The sequence below is a fragment of the Triturus cristatus genome, chromosome 4_1, assembly GCF_964204655.1.
Source record: "Triturus cristatus chromosome 4_1, aTriCri1.1, whole genome shotgun sequence".
Lineage (NCBI taxonomy): Eukaryota > Metazoa > Chordata > Amphibia > Caudata > Salamandridae > Triturus > Triturus cristatus.
The window spans coordinates 636542117-636557386 of record NC_140585.1 but is presented as its reverse complement, the minus strand read 5'-3'; the positions used below and the strand labels follow the sequence as shown (position 1 = coordinate 636557386).

Here is a 15270-nt window from a genome sequence, read left to right as displayed (position 1 = left end):
TAGAGCAGTCATGCCTTCTGGCTACCCCGGTATTCACTTCTATAGCTTTGATATGTGGGATTTTCTTAATCACACGAGATCTGTCCCCCACAGACCAGCATATACATCCTTCCACTTTCTGCAACCAGTGGCCTACAACACTCCTTGAAAGTATAAAAGAATTACAGCTTTCAAATTCAATTTCTTGTAAATACCACCAAAGCAAAGGAGATTGTTTGTTGAAAGAGAAACCCAAGCCAATGTGTGGTATTTGAGCGAAAAGCATTCCAAATTGGTAAAATCAAATGAATAACTAGCCCTCATTTGAGACCGCAAGGGCAGTCATAAGGCACATAAATACAAATTACAAAGGAAAAGGTCAGCTGCAACTTTTGCCTAAGACAACTATCTAGTAAGCTGGCAGATCCAAATTTTGAACCGCCATAAGGGTGATCTGGGCAAAATGTTTTTCATTAAAGCACCACTTACTTTGGATATAGCTTACATCCAAGGCTGGATAATACTCTTACCAGATATCCGAGAGGTGGAATACATCTCCCAAAAACATCTCCCCAGGTTCAATGACAACTGTAAGTGGGATGTGAAAGATGGTATTGCAACCTAATGCTATCGTTTTGAAACTTCTGTTAAATTACATGAAACTAGCATAAATTAAGCATAACACAAGGAAAAGTCAACAGAGCGTGTGGTATGGGTGTCTACTGACTGTGCTGAAAATGTTTGGTATGCACCCATGTTGATAATCTGGCAGTGCTGGCCTTAAAGATGATCTCATTGAGGGAAAGAAATCCATATCATTTGAACAGAAATATCACAGGGTGAAAGAGCTAAGTTGGAGTGATTGCCTTAGACCCTCATGTGCTGATTTGGTTCCCCAGTCACCCAGATGGCTTGCAGAGTGAAAGTAGATCCTTCATATATGTTTGATGCTTTTCTTGATAATAGAGTTTTTTCATTTTAGAAACATATTGCCATACACAAACTCTTCTTGATTTTAAAACCAGTGGTGGCTGAAGATCTTTGGGAATGGTGAGCCATCGTACCTTCAGCAAACGGAGTCAGTAAAACAGCTGAGTCCTACTTTCTCAAGGGTGGGCCTAAGAGTTTTCTCACACAAAAAAAATCTAAAAATAAGGGTTGAAAAGTGCATTTTGTTGCACAACTTTCCCATCACGTTTTAAAAAGCTTAGCCTACGAAATGACATGAAATATTCTAGTACATTATGATATACAAAGCAAACTCAGATGGATGTAGTGAGAGGGGAGAACAAAGCAGTAATTTGAACCTGGAGGCTGGGAGAGAGGATTGCGATAAACTGCCTGGAACCAGGGTGTGACAATAAAGACCATATCAGCTGCTTAGCTGTGTCTTACATTGTCCATGTTATGTGCACCAGGACAACCACTACAATATTGATCGGACACTATAAAAATACACCGGTCCATTGCTGCCTGGCTGTAATGGAGTACACGCAGGGCTCTTGAAAACTAAGTGGCAAGCCTCCCACACAGCCAATTTAAGCACTGCTCTCATGCTGTCTGTCATAGTAAACAGCATAAGAGCAGTGACAGGATTGGCTGGGACTGGCAAACCCAGCACTCCATCCTAGACCATTGGGACTGTGTCTCTGCCTCCCCAGCTCCCTGACAGTGCTGACTGTGAAAGCCTGAACTGTGCATGTCAGGCTGGCAATAGCAAACATGCATTGGCATAGCCAATAGGTCTCGCCTTTGGGACCTTATAAGTATTTAGTTATGCAGCACAATATCATTGGTACAACAGCATCAACTGTTGCATGGCTAAACACTTATAAGGTCCCAAAGGCGAGACCTATTGAATATGCCAATGCTTGTTCCATCTGTGTCTGGCTAGTAACAGGGATGCACTGATAAACAAGGAGGGCCTGTTGTAATTGTACCTACATTTTTGTGGTATGACACACCTGTTTCCTCTCCATCCTCTTTCATTCCTATCTCTTTAGGTAGGTCAAAGTCTGATGGTGAAAAATAAGTCCTCCAATAAGCCCCCCAAACTGTTGTGCTTCACGGTGACAAGCTGTGTGGCACCGAGGACACGCTGCTGCCGAGAGTTAATTCGTATATGGATCACAGCGTATTTGCTCAGTAGGTGGGCTGCTGCAGAGATCTGTGCGTGCCCGCCCATTCATATCTTTCACTCTTTCCACTGTCTAAACTAAAGCATGCTTAGTGTGGTGGGGAGAATCCCAACACTTGGCATGTACAGCGCAGTGAAGCTGCAACTCTGTGGAAACAAGTGCGGTACAAGAATGCATTTATTTTTTACAATATTTGATTTTCTTTGCCCTGTAAAAAAAAATTCCTTTGTATACTGTGCTAGAATGCCCACATTGGTGCCTTGTCAATTCAGGGAGGGATGGCGAGGCATCTACAACACTTGTGCATACCACACACGTGCAGAAGGAAACAACAATTGTGCCATTCAGTGGCAACAAGTGCGTGGGATTAATTACCTGTGGAAGACACCTCTGCTTGTTCCTTGCCTCGTAGTTCCAGCCACATCTATAAGGAAATGAGGAGCTCTTGGAGTGGTCTTTAATTCCACGCCCTCCCTAAACAGCCACAATAAGAGCAGCTTTGAAAAGAGTTCAACACCGACAGCGGGGCACGGCCTTGAGGAAATGGGGGAGGTCCGTGGAGGCTTGACTTGATAACGGGCGGGGGACACTGTCAATTGGAGTGGTAAAAATAGAGAGTCAATCACCGGAAGGGAGTCCGTGGCTTGTTGTCAGCCGGCGTGAGTCAGGCAGTGAATGGGAGACATTCTCAAGGTCGTGCCCCGCTGGTTGAATCTGTCTTCCAGTTTTCGCAACACTGCCCCAAGTATGTGTAACCAGTCCTGATGATGGCCTAGAGTGTAACAGGCCGAAACGCCGTCGACTTCAACAGCGTTACTTTTGGCGCCCTTTTTACTATGGGCATTTGCTCTACTGTTCCTTAAAAAATTCCCACATTAATTGTGTGAATGCCCTAACTTCGCCAGATTTAATGTACCATTGTTTTTTCTGTTGCGCCTCTTTCACCGCTGTACATACCACTTCATGTGTCACTTGCGCCGTCACAAATTTCACGAGCACTTGTGCACAGTATTTTGTTGGTTACATTGCCACTAATTGTCACGCAGTGCTTCCCACCCATATGATATGTACATATGACGTAATATGTCCATCATGTGTTGAACATCCTTAAAAATATATATTTCTCTACATCCTCGGTCTCCCTGTGTCTTCCCTATGTGGATTCATTCCTCTAATAAGTACTCTATTGTATGGTTCGCTTTGACATAACTTGTCCTCCTAATGAATCCCACATTGAGACAAGTAGTCACTGAGTCATTACACTTATCTGCCAAAAATGAGCTTCTGTAAATAGGTAAATCACAAAATGCGGTGGCACTTTAAAAAAATATGAACATTACCATCTACACATTTTCTATGAATCTTTTATCAAAACATTGTAGTAAATAAGCCATCTGAAAACCATTCATTATGACTGGACTACCAACAATACTACAATAAGTAAAGGCCCTCAAAAATAAGGAAGGGCCTTCATCAGTAACTCCATCTCCAGTGCAATACCAAATCTCAAAATAATAATTTATATTCTGGAAAACACGGTGTTAAAACTGCAAATGCTTCAATAACTACATCCTCAGTATGACTTACAAACTCGTCATAACACTGACATTTAGGCCATTTGCACAATTAATTTTAAAATACTTTAAGTAATTTATTTAAGGAGAACGTGATTTTACGGTTCTCTTCAGAAATCAATTGCCTCGTTAATTTGCGAGATCGTCTAATTTAGGGGGCTACAGCAGGTTATTTTGCGGTCAATTCAGAATTGCTGAAGACATGCCGATATAAGTCACAACAAATATATATTAAAGTCAAGATGCAGAATGCACGCAAGAGCTCTCCACTTCTTCTCGACCCTCCAAGAACAGTAGCACTGTTACTCCAAAAATCACAGATGTGACAGGAAGTGACATCACACAAACTGTCCCGCAAGGTTATTAAGGGGAGAGACATCAGAAACTAAGACCATCATGACAAGTCATTCAACGTTTTTTTAATTTTTTTTTTTTTTTTTAATTGAGGTTGCAAGATATTCAAACCAGTAACTAATCTCCTTTTGAAAATTGAAGGTGTAACAGTAATTTTAATTTAACATATTCATTCATCCTTAATGATAATGCTGCATTACAAGACCTGAAGCTGTTTGTAATTGTTTTAATTTATAATAAAAGAAATAGAAAAAAGATTACATTAACATAAGCTAAAGTAATACTTACTCTAAACATCAAAATACAGATTTAATCGAATGGTTGTAAGCAGCAACAAGAAGGAAGAGACTGCTACTTGCTAATGAGAAGGGGGAAGAAGGACTTGAGGACAGACCTGGGCGGGCTCAGCCTCCTCGTCTCTTTTCTTAGGCCTTCGGTCTGGCTGGCATGCTGAACTTGGCACAGCACATTGCATTCTGCCCATGGTGACTGAGGCGCCACAGATGACGATGAAATCAGACAAGCTTCTGCATGGAAGCAACTTAAATACAACGAAACACATGACCCCAAAGACTGCGTGAAATGCGAGAACTTACAAGGTTTGTGGGTTCGATTTTATGCATTTATTAATAACATAACTTGCGCACACTTCAAAGTGTTTTGTTGAAAATAACATTCTGTCAAGCAATGAAAAAGCTAGATAAGTGCTGGGACATAGTTTGAAAAAAGGTCTGTATAAGGTATACATCACAGAAAACTATGTTGTACTTCTGCATAACACTATTGCGAGTAGAACAAGCGGCCGTGCGGCTGCGAAAGTGAAAGTAATTGCGGTAAAGTGCGGTAAAGCGCGGCGCGCGCGACCGCGCACATGCACTGTAGCTCTAGGCTGGCCTGGTAGCACTTTTTGGAGCCCTCTCAATAAGTCTCGCCAGACCAGCGCATGCGCTGGGTCATGCGAGACCTAAAAAACGGCCAATGTGCCGTGCGTAGTTCAGTTACACAGCCTCGGCTAGTTGCACCCCTTCAATCATGCTTACTGCTCAGAGACCGCTCAGTGGTAGTCCCGAACCCAATAAGGAAGCAATTAATGTTGTGCGGTACAGATAAAGGGCCTGAATACTATATTTTGAGGCACAGCTGCACAGCAAGCCTTCCTGCTGCAATGATGTGTGGCAAAATAAAAGGAATGCACCATATCTTAAAGATACAGAGCATTCCTCTCCTTCTCCCCTGCACCGGTGCGCAAACAGCAGATGTGTGACAACGCAGACACACTTGTGTCATGTTGCAAGGGTGCCTGTGTTGCAGGAATGATTGTTTTTGTACAGGCAGGGGCACCTTCCTGCACAAAAGCAATAATTGATGGCATTTTCCTCTTTGTATATGCCTAAAAAGGGTAAAAAATGAAGAGAAATAAAATAATTTTCCTCGTATGCTCAGATGTAGGATTCTGACACATTCCCAGCTTTACAAAACATTCTAAATCTGGCAATGTGTCAGGTTCCATGGATGTTGCTTTTGAACACCTACAGCAACACCCATGGAACGCCCCTTTCACACTGTAATGCGTAAAAGAGGTCCATATTTAAAAAGCCATGAAAAGTCATGCATGGTGACTTTGCGTGGCCTTATAAATATTGGTAAGCCCACGACGCTGCCGGTGCATTAAAAAAAAAATGACGCACCAGCGGTGCAATGGGCTTGTAAATGATGCCCAAAGCATTTTATATAGGATTTATGTTTTAAAATAAAGAGCCAGGAATGTAGTGGCATGCAGGGGGTTAAAGCCTATGGAGGAACAGCACCAGTATGAGATGGAACCTATATTGCATATAGTATGTTGCGCTACATTTGTTGTTGCAGGAAGGAAACTTCTTGTTACTGTCGAGGTTTGATATCATGTAGCTACAAAAGGACTTCAGACACTGTAGATTATATTTTAGCCTGGAAAAATCTGCGAATAATATATTTTTTGTCTATATACTTAGTTGTATAAAGAAATTGCAAATTATTTTTAAACTAATGGTCATTATTTACCATGTTTTGATTTCTGAATGCTAGGTCCGGCTATATGTGCTGGTTTAGTTTAATGTGTGTTTCTTCTGTAATGACGTTATTTCCGCTATGAGATAAACTTTGCCTTGAGTAGACCAGTCTGAATTTTCTTCTTTCAAATTAAAAATGAAAGGAAGGATCCACAGGGTGGCAGCACTGATTATGAAAGCTGGGCTTAGAAACTAACTATGGGCCAAGGAGGGATATAAATGAAAAACACATTTGCATCCGCTAACTATTATCAGTAAATAAGAGCAGGCTATCATCATGAACAGGGTTAACATGGAAACATTTTTCAACATTACAGGATTCATGAAAGAGAAACATGGAATCTGCTACATCTTTTTGGGATGATGTCATCCTTCTATACCATCGGTAGTCGCCCATGCAATAAAACAAAAGATCCATTAACTCAAAGTTCTCTGTAGTTCAAAGAATAACGATTTATTTTGTTCAACAAAATGAATTGGCTTGCATACAATTGTTTAAAAAGATTTTTTTAAAGAGGAAATTAATAACAAAGTGAGAATGTTTCCTCAGTGTAAGACATGTTTTGACGTGAGCAGAAACAGTAGATTTCCCTATAAGTGCATGTGCAAAATAGATATTCTAAAAAGAGGTTACAGCATGTTTTAACAAATATTCATAAACCTCCAGGGCTCGTTTAAAAGTCAAATAAGTTGATTAAACTCGTGAAATGCCTTTTCTATTCACACACACACTCACTCACCAATGATAACATGGGCTGCCAGCTGCTCCATTTCACTAGTTCCTGCCGCTGTGATGATAGGATTTAAAGCATCTGTCATAGTTACTTTAAACAAGGACTAACTTGAATTATTCTAGATGGTATTTGTTGTGCATTGTAGGCATCTGTGTGGGTGATGTAAGGGTAGGAATGGAAGCAAACCAGAAATGATCTCAGACCTTAACCTAATAAATAACACTTTTCCCTCAGGACATTAATTCATTTTATATGACAAGTCTTACAGTACTGTACTGAGAGAGGTGCTTCATGCCTCCTTGAACTTTAAGAAGCCACTGTGATTAATGAACTGCTCTTCCATGGTCAAATATCACAGAACAAGATATAACTACACCAAAAACGAACCCAAGCCCTTTCAAGGAGGTGAATCCACATTGGCAAAGCTATGAGATATTTGATGTGTTAGATTCATGAAATAATCCTTAATCTAAATATTCTACAAATTACTACTTATATTCAAATTGAGGACACATTTACCCAGGGAATCTTTCTCCCACAACTTTCCAGAAAGCACTTTTCAAAATGTAGGCTTCCTAAGGCAGTGTAGTTCTGATCCTTGGGGATCAATCTACGTAAATGTTCCTGGTGAAAAGTTGAGTTTACTTCTGTATCTTGTTGGAATATTTGGATCTGCCACCCTTGCCTTTAACTCCAGGCTACATAAGTTGTGCCTTATGTACCATGCAAAAAAGGCAAGGGAAGCTGACCTGGCTAAAAGCTATTATAGGATAAACAAATATACCTGCTACATCTGTAAACAAGGTACAAGTGATACCAACTAGAATAGTCTTCACAGCAGTTGGGTCTATGTAAAAAACATACATATGATACCAACTGAATCCTGAAGAAATCTTTTGGAACTGGTAGACCGAAATATATGCCAGGAGTTAAATATGTCATTGAGTATTGCGCAGGATTAGTGTTTGGTCATTTAGCCAATTTGGGGGTTATGGCACGTTGTTTATTAATATTAAATGCAGACAATAATTGTCAACATGCTACATAATGGGACAGGGACTGGATTTATCTTTAAAGCCTGTCTAATGATGATAAACAGCTTACAACAACTGAAAAGTTTCTTGCTATGCGTGCTTAAAAATGGTGCCGGTTTAGTAACAGCAACTCCATGAACTTTTTAATTAGAACAATCGAAAGTATACTGCATAAACTACCCTGAAAGACAGAAGTACACCTTGTGAAAAACATTTTTAAAGAGATTCCATCTTTTGATGTGTACCACCTTTTCTCATTCCAGTCGTTCAAACAGGGATGATTCATAATGAAAATTCCCTCGCAGTGTAATATTTATTTTTGTGTCATATGCTTCCATCGATTTTCCTTCAAAAATTACGATATGGGGCAAAACAGTGAAATTACAAATAACCAGGCATATTTTAGGACAAAAATGTCACTCAACATAATGCCAGCTCTGTTAACAAATATGAGAGCTCCGTTACTGTTCTATGTGAATACACTAGCTTGTTTCCTTAAATAGTGAATCTTGCTTATAATATCTCCTTCACCCACTAGATGCCTGAGCTGCACAACCCACAACCCACTAAGCACATTAGCATTTGCAATCCAAAATGGCATATTGCATATTGATGGAGCAGCCCTACATATTGTGGTGAGGACCTCCTTAACTTCCACTTGGCTTGCTGCATTATCTATCTATGCGAAGGCCCTGGGCCGTGTGGAGCCCCCTGCCGTTTGGTGCCTGCCGGAGCGTGAAATATATTCTATATTTAGCTAAATCGCATGCAAAGTGCCTCTGTATAATTTCTATCTGGGAGTTTGTGCATGCCTAGCTGGTTTCTGAATCCTTTTATATGCCCTTGGTGAATTTGGCTGGTGTATTCGATTTAGATATAGGCAGTGTCCTTCGACACAGGTTCCTACAGGAACTGTATTGACATAAACGAAATGTATAACATTGCAGTTTACCTTAAATGAATGATAATCTTCAACCTGGGCATGGCATTTCCAACAGACAGAATGTCTCTTGACAGTAATTAGTCATAGCCTACCAGATGTGGATGTATTAGCATTAGATGTTGTGATCATATGTTCCAGTTCCACAGTATCCTAGAATATTACGGTGCAGATATTTTGCAATTGGAATGTATAATCTTTGAATTAGATTTTCGGGCCAAAAATTATACACTTGTGTCAATCCAGTCTCAAATTTCATTTTAGGTATTCAAATTTCAGACATTTTTTCTTGATCTCATCACAACTTACTCATTGCTTTTACTATTTATTTTTAAAAACAGAAAAACAGTAACATGATCATTTTTATAAAACATTTGCACATATTGTATAGATAGCCTTTTTTAAATTGCCTAGGAGCACAAAGCCATGTTTCCTCTCTTTACATTGAATGTACAGAATTTGGCGAGTGATACATATAGAAAAAGGAGATACGGTTTATTAAAATTTGGACATTGGCTACCTATTTCGGAAGTTATAACAGGCAGGCAGTTGCACTGGATGTTGAGGGATTTGTTACATTTCTGATTTATACAAGTTCCTTGTAAATTTGTATGGTGAGAAGGGGATTAACCAAGGCTAATACTACAGAAGAATGAAAATCTTCTTCTAACAATGAATGTTATTCACTGTTCTAGAATATTTTGAAGTTTGTTACAGAATTTTTAACAAGCTTTTTACAAAAAAAGGATCCATCATATCTCAAATAGTAGTGAGCAACATTGATCCGAGGTGATTACTTGTAATTTCCCAGCTGTATGGCGGAGCGTTCATAGATGCATCTGAATGTAGATGGCTGGATCTCCCAGTACTGAACAGGATTGCTAAAGAGACTCACTCCAGAGTAAGATGCCTTCTTGGTGTTGTATCCAACAGGGCAAAAGTCATTGATATCAACTGCAGCAATTTTATTGTCATGAAGGTAGACAACCTGCAACAAAATAATCACAGGATTGTGAAATGGGGATAAAGTGAGCATCACAGTGAACTAGTAGCATTGCAGTAATAAAGATGATACCGAAGTTGGCTAAACTACAGATCACGTCATATTAGCCATGCACATAGAATATACTCCCATCAACCCATTGCCAATCTGAGTAGTCAAGGGTTTACAATGCATATGAACCACTATATACATTTTACAGTGCAATAAAACGCAATACAGAACAACTATTTCTAATGATAGACCTATTTAACATTGTTTAGTATTGGCGTAACATAGAAAAACTCTAGACCTTTTTGTTTACTTTAAGAAATCTGAATGGCTTATCAAAGAAAGACTTTCACGGTGCACATGTGGTTAAAGAATCACTTTCTGGCAGAATGATGCGGGTATGTATTGTGCACTACAACAGCACAGGGCAGCAGTTCAGATTACCACACAGGGGGACTCTACCACCCCTTACACATTTAAGTTGCATACAGTGAAGTGTTGCCTATGGAGTAAGAGAGATTTTCCCACTGATATGACCTCCCGCCCATCAGTGCACACCCACTGCTGACGTGGCTCATTTGAACTGAATGATGCTTCCACATAAAAAGTATCCCTCTTCCTCTAATCCACTTCTTGATTTTAGTGTTAATGAAAAAAAGGATACCACCACACAGATTTTGAAAAGCCTATTGCTAGTGTAAATATAGTAAGTACAGTGTGTGTTCCAGTGGGGGCCGGTGGGTGGCCATAAGACCCATCAAAAGTGAGGACTAACGTGGCCCATGCTACATAAAGTACATGTTAGGCAGCCTCCGTGCAGCACCACCACAATTGTCCCAAAAATGCAGCAGAATGCAACAAAGGGCCCAACAAATGGGCTTGCTGCTAATTAAAAACATGCACCCAAACACCACAATATTTTGTTCCTTCGGGCAACAAAAATCAATGAACCAGGGTTAGAGACCAGTGAGATTCCATCCACAATATGGAGGAAACTTATTAGGCCCTTTTTGGGAGGATACAGAGTGTATCCCACTTCTATTCAATGGTTTCATTTCCACCTGGATCTTAAGCAGCATGAAAATAATGGCACTCAATGAAACTATTATTGGCAAAACCAATTGGTCAGGCTTTTCCATTGAATGTTTTGGCACTCCTAATGCTTGCGGATCACAAGCATTGTCGGAGCCAGTGAGCTGTCTTCTTGGAATACACCATGCTCAGTTTGTAAAAGAAAGTGCAGAAGGTTAAACGTTTTGTTGAGATGCCACAGCCTTCTTCATCCACTATTACCGCTCACTGCCTGCAAGGAATACCATCCAAGAGAGTTACTAAACGATGGGGGAACCCAAAAATCCACCGGACCTGGGCTAATTGCAGTACAAAATGAAGCTCAAACAGAGGTCAGCCAACTAACCCTTGAGGTAGGGTGAGCAGATGTCCCTGATTAGGGTGGACAGTCCTGGTTTTCGAAGGACTGTTCCAGCGTCCTGACACTTTTGTCTAAAACAAGAAAGTGTCCAGATTGTAAGGGAGGGTTGAGTGAACCTGCACATTCATCACAGTGTTGTGCAGGTTCACATTTCAACTAGCCCTCTTAGAAACCGAGGGCAGAAGTTCATTTGTTTAGACTCTCTTGCTGTGCTGCATCTTCTCATTCGCTTAATTCAAACACCACACCAGGAGTTAATGAAGTATGAATCAGGACTGCAGAGTCTGTACATCAAGGCAGCAGCAGCCGGAGACAGGAACTCTTCTTGGAAAGGGGAGGGAGTGTTAAAATATATATACATGTGATCAAGACCACAGCTGTGGTCGAAACGCGTCTTTCTGCCAAATAAATACCTGTACCGAAGATCAGTGTGGCTCGAGAATCATTCTTGTTTGTGATTCTTCATTGAAAATAGATATAAATATATACATTTATTATTGGCCTGAGACCTAATAGGGCATTTAGTCCTATCTATTTCTATGTATTTTCCCATCCCGGTTTTTCGATCTGAAAATCTGGTCACACTCGCTTGAGGTCCACTTCTTTCTTCAGGATACAAGAGGAAGGGAAGGCCGAGTCTTCAGGGCTCTTCTCAGTCCTCTTCTGTTACACAGGTCCAAAAGTGATCTGACAAGGGTACTGGGAATGGCACAGTGCCAGCCTGTGGGTAGGTGAAACTAATGACCACTCCCTAACCAATGGGGTAAGCCTTCTCAGGGGTGACCCTACCCATGTTTGCAGCACTTTGTGTGTTTTACTGCAAACAATGCCAGACTGCCCATCTCTGCCCAAACCCAACATGGCAAAACATTCTTACACATGTGCCCACCAGGATGTGTGGCCAGGGAATTGAGCCATCCCTCCTCTTTTGTCACTCACAATTGTTTCTGGTGGCAACTCCTCACCCACTGGGCCTGGTGACTGACTAGCTAGGGGTACAAAGGAAGAGGCAGTTCCAGGCACTATCTACATTTGCCTGTGACAGGCTAGGCCCCTTTGAAGTAAATTAAGTTCCTGGGCACTCCCCAGATCAGCCTACAAGAGAACCAAAACACCTCCCCACACCCAAAGCCTTTGTCTAAGCTCTGGGAGCAGGTTCACACCTCATCAAGGGGGCTATTCAGCACCTGGGCAATAGATGTTAACTCATACAAATGGGCTTCGAGAGGCATAAGGAAGGTAACAAGCAACTTTTTAAAAGTATATGTTCTAAAGTATTTATTACAAATCCACCTTTACCAGTGAATTGAATTTGTAACAAATATATTTTTGAAATCAAGAATGAACTTTGTAGTTGCTTTCTAAGCAGAGATAGGAATAACGCTGCTACAGTAGCAATAGTTTTTCAGCCTTTTCACTGTAAGGAAATGTTTAACATTATACTTTTACATGTCCTAATTTTTAAAAAAATGCACCTGCCTTAATAGGCAGTAAGGCCCACGTAGGGGTGACATTCATTTTTAAGAGGGTGGTTTAGGTCTCTCAAAAGGGGTCTATTTTGACAGGTTTAAAAAGCAGTTTAAAGCTGCACTTCCAGGCTACTGGTGGCAGGCCTGAAGTTGTGTTTACACTGCAACTATAGTGGATGTCACAGTGAGTGCGACAGTCCACTGGTGAACTTGATATTACAGGCCCTGGGTACACTGTATTACCAAATACTAAGTGACATAGGTGACATAGGTAAGTTACACATGCCAATAAGGGGTATGGCATTTTCATCATGGTCAAAGAAGGAGCACAGGCACTTTACCAGGGGTAAAGTGCACAGCCAGCAAAAAAGTCAAGGAAAAATCTGGTGTGGTACCACACAAAAGATGGTGATTTCCAACATATATTTTACTGCTTTAATTTTTGTGATGAAACGTTAGTACACGGGCATAGTTGATGTAGTTTAGGAAAACAACTACAGTGTGTTGGAACAAACAGGGTGGGTACGTTGACCACACCTTTGGATGGGTGTAATGAAGTGTTCTTTAGACATGGTCGCCGACCACTTTTTGCTGGATTTTATTGCTAGTATATGGACTCTGCCATACAGTGCTAAGTGTATGTGCTCTGACCCCTAAAAACATGTGGCATAGGTCAATCCTTGACTGGCATATTTAACTGTTCTATACGTCACTAGTGTATGGTACAATACAATGCATGCCTTCAGGCCTGCCCCTGCAACCCGGGCATGCAATTTATGAACTGCAAATGCAACCTGGAAAAATAAACTTTTTCCAGAACTATAACTTCATTTTAATACTTATAAGTAACCCCTAAGGTAGGCCCTAAATGGCCATAGGTTTGGGAGTATGGTATTTATAAAATAGAATGTGTGTTCATGTTTTACATGTCCTGGTAGTGAGAAATCTCTAAAGTCATTTTTCACTGTGGCAAGGCTGGGCCTCTCATAGAAAAACAATGGGTTGCATTATAACACATTATAATGCATAACTCTAGTTTGGGAATAGCAAGAACCATGTATCAAGGACTCAAATTAATAGGAATTTAAAATCTATTATGATAGTAAAGTCGTATTTTTAATTACTATTTTGAAAATGCCACTTTCAGAATGTTGGCAACTTCCTTCCTCAAGCCTCTAGTAGCCTGTTTAGCATTGATTCCTAACTGTCACCTGGCAGCCTGCTGGCCTCCTGCACAGAGTTTTAAATGGATCTCAGAAAGGGAACAGAAGGCCCCATTATCTTTCTAATGGAGCTGCCAACCTCAGGTTTGCCTGAGTGCAAGCCCATGTTATCCTATAAACCGTCTATCACTTTTACTGTACTTCAATGGTAAAGGCCACTATAGAGACATATAAACTTGCACTTATACGCTCACACCTTTAACATAAGGCACCCTCTCTCCTGAGCTCAGGAGGCCTTCCTTAGGGGTGACTGACATATATTGAAAGCAGTGTATTGGCATTGCCACACATGGTGACGGCAAAGTTTAAATGGAGCAGTTTAAACTGTTCATGCAGTCTGCAATGGCAGGACTGCTGTCAGTAGTTTACCTGTCTCACTCAGGGTGGCTCAAACAGTGCTGCAAGCCCAGGTGACCCCTTTATCACCCATGCCCTGGGTACCACTGGTACCATAAACTAGGGACTTATAAGGGGGCACAGGTTTTGAATTTCTCCTGCTTGGAGCTTTCCCAAACAAAAAGTGGGTCTTTGTCCAACAGCTGTCTGGCCTCAAGGAACCCATCTTGACTGGCTTGCCCTGCTGAGGGTTTTTAATTTCCATTCCAGCGACCAAGGACCTGATTTCGAAGACAGCGGTCTTATGGACCGCTGTACTCATGGTGTGTGACAGTCGAACCCCCACAGGACCATGGTCGGTATGCTGGATCCCACAGCATGGCAGTTTGAGGTAAGTATATGCTGCCGGTGCCGCAGCGGCACCACCGAGCATATTCCGAGTTGTCAAACGACCACCCTTTCAATGGCAGTGAGCCGGTCATGAAAAGGGTTGCAGTGAGGCTTCTAAGGGGGCCTTAATAGGGACCCATACCACCTTTGGGCCCAGAGGGTGCATGTAGGGGGCACATGTAGTGCCCCCCTGGATTTGCACCCCAGTTCCTGCACGGTGTGGCATGTGTTCCACACCGTACAGAAAGCTGCAGTTGGCACTCTGATGGAGCAGTCTGCATGTTAGGCTCTTCAATGAGCCTGACAGACTGCCACTGTCAGACTGCTGCAGCACCCCTACCAGACCCGGATTTAACTCCTAATATGATGGGCAGCAGCACCATGGCTTTGGCAGTCCTACAGTAGACAGTACTTTGCACCATCCTCTGTAGGACTGCCAAAGTTGTAATCAGGCCCTACGTCGGAGGGTGAAAGGTTCGACTGGTACGAACTTGGTTTCTGTATCCAACAAGCTCTCCATCACGGTCGGCCTCAACTCACACCTAGGTATCGGTCAAGCGCAACCAAATGACCACAATTGGGTGTAACACTTATTTTCACTATTTTTGCATAAAAGTTCTAAAAATCC

General features: G+C 41.4%; 1 protein-coding gene across 1 annotated transcript in view; it reads right to left on the bottom strand.

Annotated features, from left to right (window-relative positions):
* Positions 1–6526: 6526 nt before the first annotated feature.
* Positions 6527–15270, bottom strand: part of LOC146855316 (decorin-like) — a 234203-nt gene continuing 225459 nt past the window's right edge. The window contains exon 8 of the mRNA XM_085653014.1: positions 6527–9789. Within this exon, the coding sequence (XP_085509140.1) occupies positions 9595–9789 (195 nt within the window). The 3' untranslated portion in view covers positions 6527–9594. The remainder of the gene's footprint in view (positions 9790–15270) is intronic.